Raw genomic sequence first — 25860 nt, forward strand, 5'->3', positions numbered from 1 at the left:
CAGAAATGTTAGCCTTCTGAAAAGTATGTTCATTTCTATGCACTTAATACTTGGTTGGGGCTCCTTTTGAATGAATTACTGCATCAATGCAGCGTGGCATGGAGGTGATCAGCCTGTGGCAGTGCTGAGGTGTATTGGAAGCCCAGGTTGCTTTGATAGCAGCCTTCAGCTGGTCTGCATTTTTGGGTCTGGTGTCTCTCATCTTCCTCATGACAATACACCATAGATTCTCTACAGGATTCAGGTCAGGCAAGTTTGCTGGCCAATCAAGCACAGTAATACCATGGTCATTGAACCAGCTTTTGTTACTTTTGGCAGTGTGGACAGTTGCCAAGTCCCACTGGAAAATGAAATCAGCATCTCCAAAAAGCTTGTCAGCAGAAGGGAGCATGAAGTACTCTAAAATTTCCTGGAGGATGGCTGCATTGACTTTGGACTTCAGAAAACACAGTCAACCAACACTCAGCAGATGACATGGCACCCAAATCATCACTGCATCACTGTGGAAACTTCACACTGGACTTTAAGCAACTTGGATTCTGTGCCTCTCCACTCTTCCCCCGGACTCTGAGACCTTGATTTCCAAATGAAATGCAAAATTTACTTTGAATTTACTTTCTGAAAAGAGAACTTTGGATGTCAATGACTGTCTTCTGGACATCTGTCAAGTCAGCAGATGATGATTGTGTAGCCTACTGAACCAGACTGAACCAGACTGAGGGACCATTTAACGGCTCAGCAAACCTTTGAGTTATTTAGCTGATTAGAGTGTGACACCATGAGTTTCAAATATTGAACTTTTTCACAATATTCTAATTTTCTGAGACACTGAATTTTGGGTTTTCATTTGCTGTAAGCCATAATTATCAAAATTACAAGCAATAAAGGCTTGCAATATTTCACTCTACATGCAATGAATCTATATAATATATGAGTTTCACTCTCTGAAGTGACTGACAAAAAATATTGAACTTTCTCACAATATTCTAAATATTTGAGCTGCACCTGTATATGCAGTATATATGCAATCTTTATCCATGAAAAATTAGCATTTTTCCAGCACATAGCCCTACACACACACACACACACACACACACACACACACACACACACACACACACACACACACACGCACACAGCTTTTCCAGGACTGTGTGAACCTGTCTGGCTCTGTTTCCTCTCTTTCCACTGCTGATGATAAGCATGTGATTATTGCCTGCTGCCATGAGCCTGGTCAACTCTGATAGCCTCCCCAGGGTCCATCAGCTCTCAGAGCTCACACACACTTCAATCACTTGGCAGACACACATGTGCTTGTAAAACTCTTTGTAAACATGCTTTTCCAATATTTCTTACATACTTTGCACACACACATACAGTAGGCTCCAGCAAATCTTCATCACATGCAGCCAAGCAAATCTTATGTAAGCCAACAACATAAAGTATATCACTACTGGAGGTGGTGCGCCGAGGTTAATGGTGCGAAACGCTCACATTTTGCTTTGGTTCACACACCAAAACTGCTTGGTTAGGTTCAGGCAGTGAAATTACTGGTCATTGCTTAAAATAAGTATGTTACTGTTACAATATGTAACTTAAAATAAGTCAGCGTTGACTTTTGGTTTCACATGGGACATGAACAGCAGTATCCTGGGTGAAACTCATGTATTAGTTTGACCCATTCATCCACCCAAACCTCCTCCATATGTTGACATTTTTGTTCTTTATTCTACATCAAGCAATAAACGTAAAATGGGTCGTAATAACATGCTTGCACAGGTGATCTACTTTTATGGTGAGGACAGACTACAGACAAACAAACAGATCAGTTGGTTATCAGTCATTTGTTACTGTACTTAAAAAAAATGATGGACACAAAAGTTTGGAATCACCTGTTACACCACATGTATTATTTACTTTTGAAATAGTTTTAGCTCTAGAATGAAATGATTTGAAGTTCCATTTATTTGCTGAAGTTGCATTTATTTTGTTTGTCTCCACATTGTTGCATGACCAAATACCCTTTGATTTTGAATTTGTTTTCCAGTCCAGAAAAACATACCATAAGTGACCCTGTGGTTTGGGGGTTTTGCTTGTCTGTGTCCAGTTTTATATTGAAAGTTACTCTCCCCATGTGTCAGATTTTGTTTTACTTCATGTATTTGTGTGTTGTCCCAGCTGTTTTCTGTGTACAATGTAATTAATTGGTTAGCCTCTAGTTTATTTAGTCCATGCGTAGTCCCTCTTGCAGTTGTCAGGTCATGGGAGTCAGCAAGCAACCAGCATGCTTCTTTGGGTCCTCTGCACTGGTTAGATTAAATAGGTTTAAAGTGCAATTTGTCAGTCCATAGTATGTCCATCTGATATTCCATGGTCCAATTCCAATAGTGCCAACCCAAGACTAGCTTCAATTATAGCTTTGCTTAACCAACACTGTTGCACAGAGGTATCTGTCTCTTTCTGCTTTGTCACTTGTCTGACTGAACCATGGTACAATGTTTTGTTCTCCATGTTCAAAACAAATGTTGCAAACCCTTCATACAAAATAATATCTATTTGTAAAGAGGTCTTTCTACAATGTAAAAGTCGGCAATTCCAAACTTTTGAATGGTTATGTATGTGTAAGTGATGAAAAAAACGTATGTTAATGAAGGTAAATAATACATTGCAAAGGGTATGCAATCAGATCACCCAGACCACATCTGGAGGTGGTCACAATATGATGGTGGTCATTTTATCAGCGGGGATACCCAAATGTTAAAAGAGCCAATGTGCATTTTTGTTGTTTCTGATGTCATGAAACTCATTAAACATTGTAGAGGTCCCTCAACAGTTTCCTGCATCGCTTGTGTGGACCTGAGATGCAGCTTGTATTTTGACATCTGGTCACTATGGAGGCAGAAACAAGATTGTGGTGATCATATAAAGAGTACTGTTCAACACGATACTTCACAATCTCCCATAGCTCTTTAGCTGGGTCTTTAGTTGGTGAGTGTGACGCTTTTGAATTTACTCTTTTGTGTATCCACTTATTTATGCAAGTTTTCCTTTTACTTTAACACCCATCTGAAAGTCTGTGTGACTGAGTTTGAACCTACTTTCCAATAACAGGACTGTGTAAACATATACAACCGTTCGTCAGGGCAGGCCCACAGAAAGCCTGACCTCTGGGAACCTGTCTCTATGCTCACTTCTTTTCAGTTGCTGTAACAAGCTCAGGTCACACATTACCTCTGGTGCATCTACCACTCAGTAGCTTTACGATTTCACTGCATAAAATTGATGAAGTTACTCATCTCACCTTTGCAAAGTGTTCCAACTCTTCCAGCAGTAATACTGTACTGTTTCCTCACTAGGATGGTGGGTGGCCGGAGAGGAGACACAGTGAACTTAAACTCTGTTTATATAAAACCAATTCGCATTCATAATTACATTGTGGTGACAGTGCCTGGATTATGTTCAGAGACAACTTTTCTCTGAGTAAATGAAACACTACATTTATGTTATGTATGTTGGAGTCAGAGAGAGGTAGTTGGGGTGGATGGTGGGCATACAACTTGCATGACTGTGACACAGGATTAGTGTTCAGACTCCTGTCTGTGGTTAGGTTTAGGCAGTGAAAGCGCATTGGTTAAAGTAAGGGAAAGATCATGGTTTGGATTAAATGCTAATAATCAGGTGCTTTCAGTACCTAAACATAACCAGAAAGAAGTTGAATAAGGCTATAGCCACCATGAATGGATAGTGGATTAAAAGATTGCCTATTTTGGCAAATAAAGAAATTAAATATGTTGTCAGTGAACATATATTCAGTATGGACATTTTGCAAAAACAGTGTCTTTTTAGGTTAAAAGAAAACTTCATTTGGTCGGCATTACGTTTCCCTCTAAACATATTTACTGTTTCAAATTAGTTTTATTTAAACATGTTTTTATTGCTTAATCATATTTTCTGCTGTATACAAGAAAAGTGAACAAAAGCAGCAACACTTTCCCAAATGGTTCTCAGTAAAAGGGATTTCAATCTCTGGCATTGCACTGGAACTGCCAGTTATTTAAATTATAGGGGGGAAATCAGTCTGTGCACTTAAAGAATGCATGTCATGACAGTAATTACACAGTATACACATAGAGCGCATAGAGAGCATGTTTTATAAGAGCATATTAATAGCAAACAGATGGCTCTTCAGCACAAGCAGCAATAATAATAGATCAAGCTGAAGTGTTGCTAATATGCTACCTTAAATGTCAAGATTATGTCAGGCTCCACTTCAAATGTAGGCTTTCTCCAATTTTCTTCTTACCCAAATCTGGCTGGTTAGCCATCACACTGTGCACTGTGACAAATAAATGAGTAGGTTTTATAGGCATTCATGGAAAGTAACAGAGTCATACAATTTTTTTGAAAATAAGTGCCTTAAGGCACATACAAATCACACACATATCAGCAGTGAGAGCACATTGCTGATTTGGCAGGCAAAACTACCTTCTTCATACCCAGTCATTAAATGCAGGATACTGGGCTGCACAATAGACTGACGATGTATGTTTGCAAGTCTTTTTAGCTCAGGCGTGATATCATGACACAAGTTTCATGTACCAGAGTTCTTGCATAGCGCAGCTCCAAAGTGCATGCACAGATGTTTGATCAAACCTACATTTTCAACATTCCCGGTTATCTTTAACATGCACACTGTCTAGCTCTTCCCTTTTTTTCTCTTGCCCATCTCTTGTACATTCTGTGATATTTGATTAATCTGTGATTAGTGTAAATCTTTGAAACAGCTAATTTAAGGGCTGTTAGGCAACCATACAAAACAAATGTTGCACAAGAACGACTTGCTTTACATGCTATGGCTTTTCTTTTTTGTTTTCTACCTCTGTGATCAGGTTCATACCCGGGCCCTGGTCACCATGCACTACCAGCTGTGGGCTCGGCAGGCAAACTCGGCAGGTGAAGTGTCGGGTGCTGCTCTCATTCACCAAGACAGAGGTGGATCTTCCAGAGGAGGAGTGTGGCGAGGACAGACCCCAGCTTGAGAGGCCCTGCAACCAGGGGCCATGTACCAAACTTTCAGGCATCTCTTCAGGCCTGGAGGGCCAAGGGACGCCTTACATTCAGACAAAGGAATTGTACAGCTGGGGCTACAGAGGCTTCACTGCCTGCTCAGCCACATGTGCTGGTGGTGAGGCTTCTGAAATGGATGTTTGCAGCTAAAATGCTTCGGACTCTTGTCCATAGTTGCCGTTGTTTCATGTTCAACTGTCTTGTCTGTTCTCTGCCCAGGGAAGCAGAAAGCTGTTGTGATGTGTGTTAACAAGAAGCAGGGCGAGGAGGTAGAGGACTCTCTATGTGAGTCATCCAGCAGGCCACCAGTAATGATCCACATCTGTGACCCTGAGCCATGCCCCCCAAGGTGAGAAACCACAAGGTCATGTAAGACACATAGAAAGCTCACAGAGCCTGGACAAGCACAGTGCAGACTGCTCTAGCTGGAAGCCTGTGGTCTCTCTGTGCTTGTGCTCTGTATCACATATCACACATGAAGGACATATTGTGCAAAGTTTTCAAGTGTGCCAGACGAATGAGCACTGAAAAATGGAAATTCATGTAGCACCACCTATAGGTGAAATGCCATCAGGTTTTTATGTGTGTGTGTGTGTGTGTGTGTAGTATAATGCTCCTCCATACTTTAGTTTCTTTTGAAAGGAATATTATGCATTCTGTGCACACAGAGAGCAGAAATGTTGTACCAAGAATGAATCCCAAAAATTAAAATAGAAAATCATTTTTCGTACCTTATTAGAATAACTTGGAAATGAAATTCATTGATGGAGAGCTCTGTTAGTTTGAATAAACACTGGGATTACAGCTGGGAGTGTAGTCAGAGGGTTTGCGACCACTGCAGAGAGCAGTTTCTGTGTACTGATTTATACAGTGTGCCATACCTGGCCTTCCAAAACAGACATATTACTGAATAAACACAATAAGACATGCAGTCAGGCCAGGCCTAAAGAAAGGCACAAGATGCACAAGGAGAGGGTTTCACAGTAACAAATGTGGTTTTGGCTAGAAGAAAGGAGGAAGAAAAAAAAAAAACACGTTAGCTGACAAAAGAAATACATTAATAACAAAACATGCTAACTGAGAGGAACATTGGTGGTCTTTTCAGCATTTCAGGAACACCCAAAGACAGGTTAAATTATTTCATTTTTTTAGAGAATTAGATGTCCTAAGTAGTTCCAAACACAACATCACACACACACACACATTAACATTTCTTAATTTGCATGAAATTTGGTGCAGAAGCAAGCAAACATATTAAAGTATGTTAGGTTGAATTAGATGGATTAATTTGAATTCTGAAATATCTTTATTTCAGTTTGCTTCTTTTAACCCTCACCATGATCTTCACCTAAGCTTAACCAAGTAGTTATAACAGCCCAAACCACTATTGTTCCTTAACCCAAAGCAACTAGTTTTTGTGCATTTAACTTAACAAACCTTGACCAGAGAGGTGGTAGATGAGGAAACAGTCATATAAACCATTTTTGTAACAGTAATTTGGAGTGAATTTGGAACACATTAACAAGCAATATCATCCTGCCATTTGGGGTGCAAAATCAGACAATATGGAGGCCCTGTACACTGCAGAGGTGTTCTCTCTTATTCTATGAATTAGACCTCTGCTCAAGTCAAACTCCATGCTGAAAGGGGAATGATTAAGGTGTGAGCTGTTTCATCTTCACAGGTGGGGGGGGGGGACAGAATGACAGAATGAGACCAGACCACACAGTAATGGGCGAACAGAGAACATACTGGATTGTTGCAGTGTAGAAATGGATCAGCAGCTCCTGAGCCAGGTTGAACTTCCTGAGCTGGCATGTAGAATACATCCTCTGCTGGGCCTTTTTGGTGAAGGAGTCTATGTCGGAAGGCCACTTTAGGTCCAGGGATGTAGTGGATAAGACACTTTCCTTATAGAACAGGTCAAGACCATACTCTTCAATGTACAGAGAGCCTACATTTCCCCCATGAGCAAGCACTTGCCGACGGCAACAAGGAAAAATCTTCCCTTTAACTGATAATGATAATGCCATTGATGATAATAGAAATATGACAAGTATTGATTAACCGTAGCACTGGGCATCAAGCAGGTCTACAACAGCAGGCACAACCAGGATCACATCCGGGTGCAGCCATGATCCATGGGAACCTGCAACAAGTGAAAGCAAGTACTCTGAGGAAGAAGCCAAGTCAGTAACATGCATTTATGGGGCATGAATGTGTACAGACAGAGAGGAGGAGAGGAGCTCAGTTTATCATGGGAAGTCCCACAGCACTAAGCTTTATCATAGAATAAAGTTTTCAGCCTGCTCTTAAATGTAGAGAGGGTGTCTGCCTCCTGGACCGACACTGGAAGATGGTTCCACAGGAGAGGAGCTTGGTAGTTGAAGGCTCTGGTTCCAGTTCTACTTCTGAAAGTAAGCCTGCATTCTGGGAGCACAGTATTTTGGTGGAGTAATGCGGGATACTATGAGCTCTTTAAGATATGATGGTGCCTGAACCTTTAGGGTTTTGTACGAGAAGGATTTTAAATTTGTTTCTGGATTGAACAGGAAGCTAATGCAGTGAGGCTAATATGGGAGAGATATGATCTCTTTTTGTCAGAACAAGTGCTACAGTGTCCTTGATCAGACGGAGAGTCTTTTACAACTTTCTGGGACAGCCTGATTATAAGGAAGTGTAATAATCCAGTCTGGAAGCTGTTAGGCAGAATGCCTGAATGTTTTTCTTTGGATCCAAAGATGCAGACCAGAGAGGGAATTGTAAAACAAAATTTAATTTAAACAAGCAATGTGCAAAGAAAAATGCCCTCATAAGGAATGGATAAGTAAACATAACGCACACTCAAAGTGAGTGGATTTAAACAAAGTGAGCTACGACAAATTGGACATCTGAGGCAAGGCCCGCGCTGACGAGGCAGGCAAACAACTGAAACACAGAGCACAGAATAACTAGCGGTCCAACAAAACCGACATTAGCACAACTCACAAAGAGAGGGCAACAAAGTACTCACACTGAATGACAACACCAGGAATTCAGGACGATCCGGTAACAGGTAGGAGAGGGCTCTCCCCTTTTATCATGTGCCTTAATCAGTGTCATGCCCATCAGGTGTATACCCGAGGAGGCGGAGCTGGCCAGGTGTAGAGACACACCCAGCTAGACAGACAGGGGAAAACAGACAGACAATATATAACACTGGGAGAAGGGAAACAAGAAAGACTAGGAATAGGCAGGTCTGTAGGATCATAACAGAAGCAACACTTGGACTAGTCAGGTGCTTACAGTGTAACTCGTCACATCACAGTTTATGGGACGTAAGACAGCTAATGTTACCAGCTATCATTTATGCTGCCTTTACAGTGAAATTAAAATTCTGTACTCATTTTCAAAATGTAGACATTTTGTACATTGTGCAAAAAAATTCTAATTGCTTGAATTAATTTGATATATCACCCAGCCTTACAATCACATATGTAATCCGTACTTCTTCAGCCAAGTATTTTTTCTGTGAAGGGACATTTAAGTAATGTGTTCATTAGGTTTAGGTGTAGTTGCTACACAATACCAGTGATTCAGTCATTTCTTTGCCAGATGACAAGATGCCTGGATTTTAAATCTTTTCAGCTCCGAAACTGAATAAAAACTCCTTCGCTATTACTACACTCCTGGTGTAATAAGAGGTGAATTTACCCATCTCTGTCCCTTTGATTTAACCAGCCTGGTCAGAATTGAAGCCAGCAGGCAGGTCAGTGAGTGTAGCAGTGGCAGCAAGTGGACTTACTTATATTGGCCCATTGTCCCTCTGGCTGTACTGGCTGGACACAGGTTGGATTCTTCTCTTGCCATGGGAAAAGGATTACCATGCACCTAATAGAACATAGCTCCCATATTAAGCTGCACACCAAAGTGAATGGCTTATTGTAGCATAACTGCAGTAATGGCCAAACCTTGATCCTACTTTCCCATGTTTTCCCCTGATTAACACAGGTAAGAATGTCAGAATTTGCTTTTCTGTGGCTGCTTGCTTCTTCTTTCCTTTAGTGCTGCAAAACAGTTCTAATTTTTCTTGAGACTGTGAACTGTTTCCACACAGAAAGTCCAAAGAGAAAGGCCATCAGTACAGACTATTAGCTGACACAGATGATAGATGCTGGTACCTTGTTAATCTTTCTTGTGTATCACTGGCATAAATGCCATAATTGGATTAAAACTGTCCTTTTTGTGATCAAATTTCAGCTGGTTGAAAAATGGAGACAGAAAGTCGAAAGACAATAAAACATAAACAAAATGGTTTTGCGATTTCGAGAGGTTTACAGCAGAAGGGTATGTTTCAGAAAAGAAAGTGACAGAAAAAAAAAAGTGTGCTGAGGTGTCAGCCTGCACTGAGCAGAGAAGCTGTATGAGACACACTCATTAGTTGCACTAAGACTGCAGTATACTGCTGGATTGGCACTGGCATGCCCTCTACCATGCCTCCCTCCCAATGGGGAACATTACGAGTCACTAAGATATCAAAAAAGATATAAAAAAAAAAAAATGCCAGTTTCCTGGCCAGGATCTGTCTCTCTATGATGAACTTTATGGAAATGCAAAGCTAAGTCACTGGAGTGCCAGTCTAAACCACAACAGCTGCATCTGACATGATCTTCAGTTGTTGATGGGTGGAGTTTCTCCTGAGGGAGAAGAATCTTTTGCAAAGTCTGTCATTGCTTGGGCACAGCTAGGTTCTTAATCATTAATAGCTGGGGTTACAGAAGGAAAAGATCACTCCAGGACAGGTCTGGTCCATAAAATCAACAGCAGAGCATACTATAGTGGTCCTGTGCAGTACACACACTCGTGCTCCTCCACACAGAGGCAGAACCCTGGTTTATGTTTAGGGAACAAATGCTGATCAGTTCTAAATGGCATAACAATGCACACTCAGACACAGACCAATACACACATCAGCACACACAGAAGAGACTTTTATTCCAGAAGACTTTCCCATTGCCAAAGACAATATATTGTGTGTTTTGGAAAAAAAAAAATTATTAATTAATGAGGAGATTATTTTATTTATCCTTACAAAAGACCTGTGTCCTGCCAAGTCACATAAGAACACACACTGTAAGGTAAAATGCCACATTATGTGAAAGTGCAGCATGTAAAGTATTCTACTTTAGCCCTTCTTACTGTTTTTTTTTTCTCTCTAACTGTATGTGCTTGTGTCTCACACAGCAGAAACAAATGACTAGAGGAAAGACTCAAACCTGCCACTCCAAATGTTAAACTCTTGTAATCGAGTATATGTATGTACAATGACATCAGCTGTGCAGCATTTATCAGCAATTAAGTTTAACCATGGGACAATATTTTTCAGCATTTTTCAAAGGGGTAATGCAGCACAAGTGTGTTGATGATGCAACCCTGACATATTTGGTAAATCAATATACAGATATAGTGCCTGCAATGTAAGTTATATTCTGACAGATGCAGAGAAATCTATCACTTACCAATTGATCAGTTCTTTAGGCCTCCCATTAGCTATCTGAATGCAGCAGCACTCAAGATTGAATTGATGCAATTTCATCATGCCAAATAAAGCATGCCAGTGCATTACTGTAAAAGACTTGCACGTTTGAAAACAATGTTTGAATCAATATCCATACATGTGTGAGTCCTACTACCTGACTTGAATGCAGTAAAGATGCCCTTAAGAATCTGACTTTCACCCAGAGAGCTACCACAGGGCTGTATCCTAACATTTTCCCCATTAGTTACAAAGGGCTAAGGTCAATATTCTCGTATAAGCATTGCAAATATATACCCTGTGAGGAATCTTATATACAATACAGCCCCAGACAGCCTCTGTCTAGAGATAGTTCCAGCATGTAATTGTTTGCTTATTGTTTCCCCTGAGTCCAGTCCTTATGTTAAACTGTGCTAACCACGACTACAGCTCTGTGCTTAACATACAAACATAAGATTGATGAATTCTCTTGTTACACCAAAACTTTCCCCAAACTGGAGATATAATATTTCTCATAAATATCTTGTCTTCAAGTAACTCATATCCCTTTGACAGTTGTGGTGAAAAGTTCATGTATACCATGTAGTAAGTTCAGTAAAGCGAGTGAGGATGACTGAGATGTCAGTGAGGATGATCATAGAAGAACATTAGTTTGCATTCACTCAACAGTCACAAGATGGCTAGAATATTTTAGATGCTTACTTCATCAGTGTGTGTGCGTGTCTTTGTGTTTGTGCTTGCTATAAGTCACTGGATTTCCAGGCAGGAAATGGATATTTGCCCATCTAGTTGTCCTGCAAACTGGAGGCATGTCTGATTCACACAAAGTGATTTACTCATCTCTCCTTCTCTAATGGACATTTCCAGGAAGCAGCTGCAGAGTGCAGGAACATACACACACACAACATGCACACACATGCACAATACACAGTGTGGTCTGCTGTCTGACAGTTGGAAGACCAACTGTGAGGTGAATTAACTCCCCTATTCCTGCTTCTGCTCTGTCTGTCTGTCTGTATGTCTGTCTGTCTGTAACTCTCTCTCCCATTCACACTCTCTCCCTCTCTCTCGTTGCAAGTGGCTGCTATACATCATTCTTCTTCTGAGGGAATTGTCTCTTTCCTTGTACTTGTCTGACCCTCATGAATTTATCAAAGCAAACACGCAATAAAGAAACCAAGAGTGTGAAGTCCAGTGCCACCACCAGCCATGTCAGTGTCTGCTGATCAGACATTTTATAGCTAAAATAAATTCATTTTGCAGCAATGGCATTGTTCCATTGCAAAAAAAAATTGCTTAGAAACCTGTTGTTCACTGGTGTCATATTTTCATTTGGTGTGTATTTCATTATTATGTTGTTTATCATTGTATTTCTTGTTTTACTGACAAACTACAGAACCATAGATAGCTGTTCATTATGGTCATAGGACTGTGTCATACAGCAGAAGCAATAAAGAAAATCTGTCCAAAATATTATTATTAAGATTTATACTTTACTGAGCTAATTAACAGTGTGCAAACTATCTGTACAATTTCCTCTTTCTTATTAATCCAAATAATAGAAAACTTAATCAGTCTACACCTGGATCTGTATCAAAATACACAATAATAGATTACCAAACAAGCAAATTAGCAAACAAGGCCTCTGGATTCTGTTGATGAATTGTTTGACATTTTTATTATTATGTAGTCTAGAGGATTATTTACCTCTTATTTTCACATGCAAGCAGAGACAACTGTCCTTCATGAGTGACTGCCACTTAAAAATAACACTGGGTTGAGCAAGAATTTTTTCATTGCCCAGAGTCCTCCATCCTCAGTTCTACTCCTTTTACCTCTCCTACACAGTGTGGGCGAGAAGAGACCAGACAGGAGGAAGAGATGTAACACAGCTTATGAGAAATTTCTGAGGAAATACTTTCACTATTATCCCGTATTTACAATTTATGAGGGTATTACATTTAGTATGAAAAGGATAAAGTATATTGATAATGTGCCACAAAATGTGTCATTTAATACTGTAGGTGAAAATGGAAAAAGTATCACCACTTCCACGGTCCATCTGCCAAGGACAGTCTGCATCCTAAAATTTAACAGTATTCTGTGTCTGCATGTCCTGCTACATTATCTCTTTCTCTGCAGATGGGAGGTGACAGCATGGACTGGCTGCTCTGCATCCTGTGGCGTTGGCATACAGACCAGGAGTGTGTTTTGCATGCGTCTGTTGTCCATTGACCAGCAGGATATTATGACTGTTTCAGAAGATGAGTGCAGGGAATTCAAACCTGCCATCCTGCAACCCTGCAACCAGGTGGACTGTCCTCCAACCTGGGAGACAGAACCTTGGCAGCAGGTATGGACTTTGTTTGTTTGTGTATGTGTATGTGTGTGTGTGTGTGGCTGTGTATGTAATTGTGTGCAATAAAAACTGATTAATCTCCTACCTTCCTACCTCTGTCTTCTTCTTCTTCTGCTCTCTCCCTCTAGTGCTCCCAGTCCTGTGGTGGGGGTGTCCAGTTGCGGAAGGTCTACTGTAAGCAGCTCCTGTCCACAGGGGCCTATAGGAGGCTGGGGGACAAGGCCTGCTGGGAGGCCAAACCTGCCACAAACAGAGGCTGCAGCCACACTGACTGCCTGCCCTACATGGCAGGAGGAGAGTGGGGAAAGGTGAGTACCAGCATTGGAGAAATGAAGGACATGATGGTGGGGGGTTGGTGGCTGCAAACGTCATTAAAAGCGACTTTTTTCAATATTGCAGTAGTTCCATAGAAACATATCTAACATTACATCCAAGCTGTGTTGCATCATCCACATTTATTCAATCATGCTAATTGCTGGCTAGCATGTTACCAGTTTGCTAGCTCGCTACAGGAGTTCATCAGCTAGCCCTGCCACTTTCTGGACAATACTATATGAAGTGAAAAGGCTAATAAGTATTTAGCTTGCTTAACCAAAGTCAAGACAGATCCCCAAGTGACACCTTCAATTTCAGGGGTAAATGGCTACTGCCACTTCAATAAAAGTTTTAATAACACTTTAAAGCAGTTTTACATTCAGCTATTTCTGATGCTCAAAAAATGTGAATTTTGACTGCTGTACCCCCTACAGTTGTTGCCTTTGCATATATCAAGCAAGGTACAGAAGCTAGTCATTGGCCCCCAACATCAAATCGTATCAGCTAGAAGAATGGGTTACTTCTGATCCTACGATCCTACTACTACCTACCGACTGGTTGGACCTGGAAATGTCAAGGAAACGTCTACTGCTGGTGATGTAGCATTGATAGTGACAGTGATTTTTCTAGTAAAAAATCCCAAATCTGAAAATCTCCCCTCAAGTTTTAAACCACACCTTTCAAATATTGGAAATAATGGGATTGTTGTTACAGAGATTGCAAGCTGATTTTAAATTCTTACAAAACAAGCCCAGCAGGGAGCCAGAGGTCCTATGTCCATCTAAAAATTCCATAACTCATTTCTACAGTGTCTTAAGCCAGATTGATGTGTTGAATGTGCAGGATATTGCGCAGGCATGGAAAAATGAACTTGGTGGAAACAAAAAATGATCCATTTGATTTCACCTTTGTGCCTAAAATTCACCAAATTCAATTGTGTGTGGTTCTGCTCTCAAATTTAAGTGTAATGGATATATATTTTGCAATGTAGATAAAAGAGAATGTTGTGGCTTTGCATATGAACCCTGTCTCTTTGCTCCTGGGTCATCTGAGTGAAGATGCTGCAGTTGTTGGTACTAGTTCTGTTGACTGTGATATCCTTGAAAAGTATCTTTATGTCATGGATATAACATCTGGACATAACATTTACTAAAGCAAACTGGCACAAGATAATCATTGAGTGTTTTAATCTTGAATACTTGACCTGTCTGCTTCACCCTTCTCCATATCTCCTGTTCCACAGTGGCTCAGACATTTCCAAGCATACTCCTTGACTAATTATGAACCCCCTTTTGTACCTTGCTTCACACAAAACTCAATAAAGATACTTGGGAAAGAAAGGAACAAAGCCAGCACTGTTCACTGTTTGCTGTTTTCAGACATGGTGTGCCAGAGTTCAGAGAAACATCTTCATTTGTGATTTATTTGACAAAAGAAAGTTTTGCTGTTTACTTTTCATTCATTTCTGTGTTTTCAAAAATATGTGAAAATTCAAGTTTTTAGGTTCAAGGTTTTCTTGAAATGTGTCCTCGTCTTGGTTAGTTCTTTACTCTTCAATCAGAATTTGCAAACTCACTACAATGTCAGACTTATACTTGGTGCTTCTACAAACTTTTTCCACAAGGATTCATTCTAATAAATCATCTATATAGATAAAAGTATGTATTCATGTATGTTAATGTGTATGTACATTATATTGGGTTTTTTTTTTGTTTTTTTTTTTGCAGGTCACAATACATGTCGAGCTACCTGTATACACCTCCTGTCTTGAATTAATAATAAATGTTGTTTAATGTAACTGCCATTGCATGTTCAAACCATTGTTGTTAAACATAACCCAAGTTTTTACAGAATCATCCAATATCAATGTTCTGTTTGTAATGAATGTTCCTATTCTTTTGTTTTACTCTGCAGTGTTCAGTGTCCTGTGGTTTGGGGATCCAGCGCAGGGAGCCACTCTGTCGCCAGCTGATGGCCACAGGCCAGCAGGTGACACTGGCCAGGGAGTTGTGTTCAGGGCTGCCCTCCCCACCACAAGTGCGAACCTGCCGCATGATGGCCTGTCCGAGTAAGAACACGCACATACACGCACGCCTCCATGCACACACATGCATTCTAATATCTTTATGTACTTATTTAACATCTGAACAACAGTCACAGACAGATCACACAGATTTGTAAATGTCACACATGAGCATAACAAAGACAGATGGAAAATGGCATACTTGAGGTATACCATTTAGATTGAGTTTTTCAGAAACATACATTCAGATTCTTTCATACAAGTGAATATAATGTGCATTTATTCATGGTGCTGTGTCAGAACAGGCAGAAACCGACAAGCACGACACAAGGCAGAACAGGTCAAGAGCCAAGTCCCACATCTTTTAGTAAATGCAAAACAAGCAGAGGTCAAAATCAAGTAGGCAAACAGGGAAGCAAACTTAAACAGATAAGCATCAGGTAAAGAAACAAAATCCAGCAATCAGGCAGGTAGAATCAGGAAAACAGGAACCAGTGAGCGCTGGAAGGCTTAAGGCATGCCAAAGACAATCTGGCAGAGGACTAGCAGAGGGGGCCCAGTAAAGATATGACCAAGGTAATCAGAGGGAATGGACCAGGTCAGATGATGAAAATGGTGGGATCTGGGCAATTGGGTCTTGTCTACATGTTTATGGATAGTAGGTGGTGATGATGTCAACATTAGTTATACATCAAACACCAGAGAACATGCTGAGCATGCATGGTGAGCTTATTTTGCTGTTCCAGTAATAATTTAAAAACACAAACTAGTAAAACAGTTTCTGATTAATTTATCTTTATTTGACATCAATTTCTTCACCTTCAATTATTTAACACCTTTCAGGCACACGGCCTAGCAGTGTTAACCAAAAATGTTGAATCTGGCAGTCCACCATTGTTGCGGTTGCAACAATGGGCATTAGTGAATTGAGGTGATGATGTCAAAGTTTCCCAAATTTTCTGTTAAACATGTACACACAGACACACAGAAATCCAGTTTCAAAAGCCTTGCACCTTAGAAGGCAAAAATCTCAGTTTTAGTAACCTAAAAGTCTTTGTATGTGGAGGAGAGGCCAAAACATGGAGGAAAGTATGTGTTTTCAACAACATCCACACACATGCCCTAAGAAACAGGGAGAAGCCAGACAGTATGAATGGCTGCATGATTCGCAAGATTAGGAGGCACTGGTGACACATTTTTAGATTTGTGTACACATTTACACATCTCAGTACACTTGCAGATCTGAATACACATTTTCAGATTCCTGACCATATTCACAAATCTGAGTATGCGCATGCAGATTGAGATACAGTTACAAAGCTCTCCACACATACCGCAAATACTTATCTCACTCTCCAGAGGAGAGTGTCAACAACCACTGTGTTTTGCCCTTCAGTCTATAAGAAGTGGATGGCTGTTTCATTCATGTAGCTTAATAATGCTCATTTCATCCTCTGTGGTGTCCATAGGCCTTCTTATTGATTTCATTTCTGTAAAAGTGCTCGTCAATTCTAGAAAGCCTATACTGAGGAAGGCAGTTGTATAGTTGTGACTGATAGTTAAACACAGTCATTGAATGTAATTAGGTAAACAGGTTTTGCAGAATGTGAACGTTCTTCTTTGACTGGCTGCATGTAGCAATTAGCCTATTGACCTCTATATGACTGTGTAGAATAAAATGACAGTGGGTAAAGATGGGGCTGGGTTTTGACTGTGGACAGCAGCTGAAGATGTTGCATTTCTATCAGCATAATGCCTCCTATAATGACGGCTTTCTTTGTCCTTATACCACCATTGTCAGGTCAACTTGAGTAAAATGTAACTGTACTAGTGCCTAGACAGATACCAAAACAGAGGAAAGAGAGAGAGAAGAGAGACAAGAAGGTACACATGACCATAAATTGCACTGAATCCCTGTTTTCAAATCTGTTTATCTCCCTTCACACTGTAGTTTAAAATGTAGCACCCCACAGCTCTACAATATGTCTGAGATGCTGTAGGCTACTTGATGAGGTGATTTTGGTTCATTTTGTACTAAGGTAACCTCCACTGAACGCAGACAACTTGATAAGGGCACAATGAAATACAGTCCCCCAAAACACAATTAGAACCCCTTTGAAATGAACAGTAGTCTAAATAAACAGAAAACAGAAAATTACTTAACAAAATAGACTCTTCTAAATTGGCTTTTCAAAATGTACCAATAAAAATACGATGACTGTCTCTTAAAGCTTAAATGCTCCCAACAAACTTCATATTACACTTGGTAATCTTTGCTTACAACACTACCATCAATTCGTGGGTGCACGCACACTCACACACACTAAAATGACAGGCTTCACTGGCCACACAGTCAGAGGCCTAGTCGGGGCTTTGTTAATTTAGAACCAGGTTTTGTGTGGGCACCCTTACCTCACTCTGATGAGGTTTCCTATTTAAGTATTATGTCCCACCAATTTTTTGAGTACCAAAGCATATAATTTCTGATACCCAATTGAAGATTAAACTTAAGCAGAGTAGTTGGTTTGTTCTTTCTGATAAGAAAGTTTAAGTAACAAGAACTGTAGCTATGACTCACTAAAGTGCAGCCAGTTAACATTCTCATAAACACAATGTTGGTATATGTATAGGGCTGGAAAGAGATTCCCATGATACCCATGGGACTGTGAGCTATGTATACACTCCCCTGCCCACTCAGTCCTCATGCTAACATACAGAGCTGTACAGTATGTACACAAGAAGCCATGAAGTGTGTGTCGGCCCAACATGTGGGAAGATTATCTGAAAGGTTCAGCTGCTGTTCAGTTCAGTTCACATGGTTATGGCCAAGCTACAGTGAAGAAAACTCTGCCACTGTTTGCACATTTATATTCACCGTGCACATGTGAATAAAATGTACACAGTGTTGTTCATTCAGAGAGTCACCATATAATCAGATTCTGTAATTCTGTAAGTCCCTCTAACTCACGTCTGCTGGGAACCAGACTGTAAAGCACATGACTGAATGCTTGCAAACATCACAGCAACTCCTGATAGTCCAAGTCCAAATGTGTTTCACAAAATGTTCTCTCCAGCTGTTGCTTCCTGCTCTCTCCACACATACTCATTTGGATTAAGTTAGGTGCTAGTATAAAATAACATAAAACTTTATTAATCCCATGCCAGGGGAATTAAATTGCTGTAGCCAGTAAGGTATAAAGAGAGACATATAAAAATCAAGATTAAAAAGAGATACTGAATTCAAGAATAAAAAACTATTTGTATGTACATTTCAGCTACATACTGTATACATGTACATTGTGTACAATCTTACAAAAAGAATACTGCTGGTGGTATTTCATTGCACATGAGATAAATACTGTTGCCTAAATAAAAAAAATAAAAAGTATGCTTCATCAGAAGTGCTTGTCGAATGGTCGAAAATCTTTGCAGGCCCCCTTCCTCCACACAATTCTGACATTGGATTGGGAACTGTCTCCATGAGTTTCTGTAATTTTCTAGAACTAAAAATCCGACATTCACACTAGCTTCATAATATGATTGACCAGCTGTGCGGAGTTGAGAAAAGACATAGGGTTTAACATATCTTTCTTGCTCTTTTCTTTTCATTCTTGACATGCTGTCACCTGTTTTGGGAAGCACCAGGTTAAATACTATGAATGTCTTACAGGAGAGACTGAAAACATGCACAGTTATTGTCATATTTGAATGGTATCATGTCTCTCAGCGAATCACGATGACTGGTTTTTCACCCTGCTGATATTCGGAACAACAATAAAGGCGTTTGATTTTGATGTGGTCAGGACTAGTCTGTGTGACATATTATCAAGCATCTGATCCTCACAGATTCCAGGAGTTTATTTTGGTATTTATGTGCATCTGGTGTTTTATGGCCCTTTCCCACCTAGCTCATTGGTCCTTTTCAGTTTGATCCACACCAAAATTAAAGAAGTGTGAAACTTTAGACCTATTACAGGAAGTTCCTGCAGAATACCATCCGGACCAGAAAAAGGACAAGCAACAAAACAAAATGAGCTGCAGAGCACATGGGGAGAGCAGGGGACCAATTGTTTTATTAATTTGGTTGACTCAACACTTTTCAATTAATTTCTGAGAGGATGGATGAGAGGAATTGAAAATCCACCGAAATAAGATGCACGCCTATCAATCAATTGCGAGCATAGGGAGATGCAGCTCATGCAGGTGAGGGCGACAGGATGTACACATGTCGTGGGTAGCTATTTAGTGCACTCGCATAATTGCAATGTGAAACCAAAAAAAACTGGGTAGAATGCATAAAAATGTTAATGAAAACGCAAAACTTTGTTTGGACCTTGGTTCAGACTAGTCTTTTGGACTTTCTAGTGTGAACAGGCCCTGAGGCCCCATGTGAACCTGCGACCCATTTAATCAAATTTGCAACATGTAAACTGAATTGCAACATGAGATCATTTCTTCCCACTTCCCTCTAACTGCATACCTGGGGATAGTTCACAGATATGAAAGATCCTTGCAAAACACAAAATTATCTGCAAGTTGCAAGTGTTAATATTTTTCATATTTTTGATCTGCAAGTTACATTCAGAGCTCACATATATAGGCAAAAAGTTGGCTGTTTCTACAGAAATAAATCCATCTTCCCCATGTGACAGTAGGTATGTGTTCACTGGTTGAGATTTGGTAATACTGTTTCATTCACAATACAAGTGAAACAACAGAGCCAGTGGGTCTGTTGATTACATTGCATGGAGTGTAGCTGCTTTGTACACCTTTCTGCTTGTCTTTATAATGCTCTTTCGTTGACATTGTGGATACATCCAAATATGTGTACTGATATCAATGCAAAAACAATCATCATTACAGTGTCCTCCTCCTCCCTCACTTACTGCATGCTCTACCCAGACACTACCCCTCACCTAAATCAAACAGAATATTTCTAGTAAGTGAGAATGTGTCTGACACGGACACCCTGCATGTGTGAAAGGCTATTGTCCACGCCTGATTCTGTAGACGTGGTCTGGAATTCATATGAGAACCAGAGGCTACATATTTGTGGTAGGTCATATAATTTCAGCAGCAGGATTGCTAAGTTTTCACGTGACACAAGAGCAAGAGTTGGTGGTGATAATGCACCTCTATTGCATCTCTGTTGTTCTCATTTGGAACCTGAAAGCTTCCATTTTGAAAGAAAGTTAGTCTTACTGTTTTGAGTCTTTTGTTTTTGGCAGTTTTCAAATAAAAGAAGAAATCGTATGATAAACACTGCTGATTATAGTGGGCCCTTGTGCCCTGTATGGAGGCGTATATATTTAATATATTTCTCCACTCATTCTTCATGGACATTTGTATGTTTATTAGTTGCATCAATTAGATTAGAGCAGACATCATTATTAATCCCCATTGGGAAACTCATTTGCCACAAAATCATCTCATACAGACAACAGCCTGTGAATTTATGCCATATCCAAGTCCATTAAAAACACTGTGTAATGGATGGGCTTCAAAATACAGACCCATTTTTAGTTTGGCCTTTGTGCTCTTTTCTAAAGTGACCTCAAGTGAAGAATATGTCAGACAGTTTGTTATTAGGCCTGATAATCTGTGTGTTAATGTGTTAGCTAACAGGTGTGATTGAACTGTATTAAAAGCTCTGGCAGTTGTTTCATGGTAGCTGTAAATGCTGTGAAGCATAAAAAGTAGTGCATCATCTACACTCATCCGGTATGTAAATTTCAAGGGGTGTTGCAAGACTGAGACCTGTCAACTCAGGTGACCCAGGGAAACCCTTTCAAAACATTTCATTATGTGCAACATCAGCAGTATTGGAGTAAGATTGGTAAAACAGCTACTCTCATTTTTTTTTTTTTTGGAAAGTGGATTAAGACAACACAAGTTCCATGTCACTCCCCCTCCCTCTCCGCTGAACAATGCCCTGCCTGCTGCCTCCAAGCTCCTCCTCCTTGTGGCGTCCGCGCGGCTGCCGTGACAACCAGTAACGTTAGCCTTGGCATTGGAAACAAGCTAACTCTGCCCAGCCGCTACATCACAGTCGCTAACATAGCGTATTTGCTGTGGAGTGTTATTGTAACAATCACCATATTAGCTTTATGGTTATTTGTTGTCTTAGCTGTATATGCTGTTGTTGGCAGCGGCGGTTTGGGCAGTTTCTCCTTTGCGGGTGGCTGTTGCTCTGCCATAGCTTTCACTAGCCTCCTGACACCGCTCACAGAGCTGTTTGACTGAGCAGCAGCTGGTAGCATGAGCAGAGGAAGGGGGCGGTTCCCAGCATGTGTGAGTAGTGATTGACAGATGTCAGACACTCCCTCAGACGCTCCTCTGGCTCTGATTGGTTGTTTTGTGTTGGGCGCGGTGGATTCTTGCCAATCGCAGTAGGAGCAGTAGGTGGGACCAATGGAATGCCGTTTTTTTTTTCACAGATTACATGTTAGGGACAATTTTAACAAATATGACAAAAAATTACTTTTATACAAGTTACCTACTTCAGCTTTAGTCTGTGGAGCTTGCAAGCCAATAACCAGATCAGTTTAAGGCAAACAAATGCAAACTCCGTATCTACAGCTCCCACTCACTTATGATGCTAAACATAAAAACTCATTACAGTTTCAGGTGTGCTGACCTGTTTTATCTGCCTCACCCAAGACAACAATAATGAAAAGGAAAGGTGGAAACAGTGGACAGGTGGAGATTATTGATGTCTCTAATGGGGAATTATGACAGCAAATTGTTACAATGCTTTTGCAAACTCATTGCTTTCGGTGTGTGAGAGTTGGCATGGTGTGGAATTTAATATTTCAGATAATAGAGTTTAGAGGTCTTTAAGATATGTGGGGTCATATTCATAAAACTTCTTAGTACAAAGAGTTACTCCTAGTGACAACATTCTTAGAAAATGCTTAGAATTCTAACATTTTCTAAGAATTTAACATTAGATTTAAGACTTTTAAGAGGTTTAAGAGTTTCTTAAGCACAAGAGAAAATGAAGAAGAAGAAAGCTTATGACTTACAATTTTTTCAGATGTTCATAACAAAATAGTATTCAGAATTAAACCATGTCTTAATAGAGACTAGATTCTATGATAAGGGCTATTGATTTCACTGTCCATTTTCTACTCAGTTTAATTAAGAGTGGAAAAGTTTTATTTTATTTTATTTTATTTTGATGAACCAATAACACCTTTTAAAAGAATGTGTCATAACTAACAACACCTCCTCAAGTCTCTGTTCCTTCCTTGCTCAGAGATGCTCTGACAGTTTTCCTAAATCACTGCTAAGCTAGGACTCCTTGCTAAAAAAAAGTTAGGTAAAGTTAGGAGCTCTCTGACAGTATTCTCAAAATATTTGTCAATATAGCGCCTGATCCCCTTGATATATATCACTCTCACTATGCAGTAAGCTAAATAACAGATTTCCCATAAAGATAAGGAGGTATCCCCTTTGATAAAGAGGAGTGGCCTACCTTTGAGTTGTGCCCCTTCGTGAACTTTTACATAATAGGTAGGCAGCAGAGCCTTCATTACTGCCAGCTGTGCTTCTGAATGACCAATAACAGATTATATGGTGACAGTGTGAGGGGGTGGTATAATCCTCGCTTGCCCCCACTCTTGGGTAAAAGAACTCACAAACCCACCCAGCTCTCTGTGTCAGCATGCACCCATCAGGGGATCACAAATTTCCAGACAGACAGGAGGCAGCAGGTGAGACCAGGGAAAATCACATCCAGTACCTGACAATCAGCACAGCTGCCCTCCATGTGGGATGTGTGCTTTGCGCCCTGCTCTTCTCCCTCAACAGAAAAGACTGCACCTCAGCAGAGCAGTCTGTTAAACTCCTGGGGCAGTATTTAAACATTTTGAGAGTAGCTCCTAATTTAGCCAAAAAGTCCTATTTTAAGTAGCGATTTAAGAAAATTCTCAGAGCAACTCTGAGCAAAGAGGGGACTGAAACTCTTAGTGAGGAGGCATTGTTGACCTCATTGTTAGGTATGAGATATACTTTTAAAAGGTGTGACTGGATGATAGAAAGACATGGCATTCTTAGTGATCATGGAAAGTGAAATAGGCCTAATCACTGAATCTAGTCTCTATTAAGATATGGTATAATCATGAATACTATTAGAGTTACTGTCATATTATACTGTAAAGGTAGCCAACAGAATGTTTGAAAACACAGGCCTACTTGCACAGTAACCTACTCACACGCTGATAGCTGTTATCTTGATTTACTTACGGTTCTTACCATGCTGCTAAAATTACCAGTGGTACCTGGTCTATTTGATAGGTCTATTAATGGGAGAGAAATGGCTCAGCTTTCATCAATTTCTGTGATTGTTGGTCATCTTATATAAGTAGCTGCGTTAATTGACAAACCGTACTATCAACATAACTCTCATGAACACCGGAGAAGCCTACAATGTCCATGAATGCCCATTTGTAAGCCTGCACGCTGCAGACATCCAGTGGAATCGAGATGACCTGTGCCACAATATGAAGCTGTGAAAGCGCTGTAATTGTTGGTGTGATCACTTTGCTGATGGAAGGTTGTGACAGACCCAAGTCATCTCTGCCCAGATGCCAAATATCTTTGTGTTATGATCGCTTTCATTTCTGGCATTATAGCGTTATTGGATTGGGTGGGAGATGTAAGCGCACCTCGAATGACAACGACCACAAACATTATCTAATCTGTAGTGTTTCAATAACTCAATGTCATTAAGCATTTAGAGAATATTTCTTCTACCTCTTTCTCTTTCTGCCATTTTCTCCTCTACTTAACAAATTGTTAAGACCCTTAAAAGTCCTCCTCCTTACTCCTAGCAGTTTGCACCTCCCTGAAGGGCGAAGATTTGAAATCTGGTTTACGTGTATTCAAATTGTACCAATCTCTATTTCACTACATAATCATCACTCCTTAAAGATAAAGAAACAGACAAGTAACAGACAAGACATATATTCAATAACTAACAAGAATACTAAAGATCATAGTATTACCTTTAAAAATCGAGGACAAGGCAGTGGTTTCAAAAGCTGTCTTGGAATGAACTGTATTTATATAGTGCTTTTCTAGTCCAACGACCATTCAACACTCTTTACAACATTCACCCACTCACAGACTAGGCCACCTGCTCATTATGAGCTTTTTTAAGCATTCACACACTGATGGCACAGCATCAGGAGCAATTTGAGGTTCAGTATCTTGCCCAAGGCTACTTCGACATGTAGACTGCCGAGGCCAGGGATTGAACCTGCAACCTTCCGATAAGTGAACAGCCGCTCCTGAGCCACAGTCGCCCCTTTCATGTTGAATTTGGACACAAGGCCATTTGTAAAGAGCCTGAAAGACACATACAGGATTCTCTTTGCTGCTCAATACAACACAGTTGTGAAAATAAGCCTTGCGATTCTAATATGTTACAAAACCTTTGCATCACTTCTTAGTGTTAACATATGGCCTACCTGTCCATGATGGCAGCACAGCCACATACATTTTGCCTCTAATTCTGCTCAACTGTTCAGTCTGAGAGTAAAGAGTAAAGTACCAAAGACTTGAAGTTTTACCTGATAAACAGGCGTAATTTAGCGTCCATTAACAGCATTATGTGTCATTGTAAAATGGCAGTCAGTACAGTTATGGAAAATATCAATATCAAAGATTGCAAATACAGTATCAGAGCATTTATCAATATGCAGGATATGCTATTGCTGTCCTTTGTGTCATAAGCCAAGGTAAAACTTAGATGCAGAGGGCCAAATTTAGGTTCATTGGAACCCCCCGACCCCCCCAACACACTTAACCTCCTCCAATATTTCCACCACTTAAGAATGCACATCTGCCAAATTCTGAAATGTTGGAAACACAAACAGGAAATCTCATATATACGCCATTTACGAAAATTGACTTCAGTCATTTGTGTTTAAAAATACAAGTGAAACAATAGATTCCAATTTCATTCACAGTGCTTAATTTGAAAGTTAATGGCCAAAATCCCTGTAATAGTTTTATAAATCATTTTAGAAATCATAATACATTAGGTTTATTGAATGTAATATGTCAACGCCACTGTTTAATGTCAACAAATTCACTTTGTGGCTTGTTAATGTTGCCAAGTGTCTGTATCATGCTGCCCACACGTATATTGTGAATTGTACTATTGCACTGGTTAGTAAGGAATATAACTGATGACTGCACTTGTGGCCTTAACATAAGAGAAGTTTGTACAATTGTGTACTTACTGGCAGGAAGCATGCCTCTCTGGCCTGCTGAAGCCCTGGTCTACAAGCCAATAAGAAAAACCAGATCAACGTTGCTCTCAGAACTCCATAACTATTTAGTTTTTATGCCCCAACTTACGGATAGTGAGCAAAGACATACTTTGACATTTAGGTAACGTCATATTACTATCATCATTGATCATATGTATCCAATGCAATTTGCATGTAGAGCAAGCACAAGAAGGATGCTTGTATTTATCTGCCACTGAAACACCAAATCCAAATGAAAGGTCTGTGAACCGCAAGTATCATGCTTCAATATCAAGACTCAAGATGAGAGAAAGAAAGCAAG

The 25860-nt window shown here is 40.1% G+C and overlaps 1 protein-coding gene across 5 annotated transcripts in view; it reads left to right on the forward strand.

Annotated features, from left to right (window-relative positions):
* The window catches only part of adamtsl3 (ADAMTS-like 3), a 235733-nt gene that overhangs the window by 176870 nt on the left and 33003 nt on the right, over positions 1 to 25860 (forward strand). For all 5 annotated transcript variants that reach the window (XM_076727218.1, XM_076727300.1, XM_076727446.1 and 2 more), the window contains 5 exons: positions 4890 to 5185; positions 5287 to 5416; positions 12725 to 12935; positions 13070 to 13249; positions 15171 to 15324. In XM_076727218.1, coding sequence (XP_076583333.1) covers positions 4890 to 5185; positions 5287 to 5416; positions 12725 to 12935; positions 13070 to 13249; positions 15171 to 15324 — 971 coding nt within the window. The remainder of the gene's footprint in view (positions 1 to 4889; positions 5186 to 5286; positions 5417 to 12724; positions 12936 to 13069; positions 13250 to 15170; positions 15325 to 25860) is intronic.

This window comes from Chaetodon auriga, chromosome 1, assembly GCF_051107435.1.
Source record: "Chaetodon auriga isolate fChaAug3 chromosome 1, fChaAug3.hap1, whole genome shotgun sequence".
NCBI lineage: Eukaryota > Metazoa > Chordata > Actinopteri > Chaetodontiformes > Chaetodontidae > Chaetodon > Chaetodon auriga.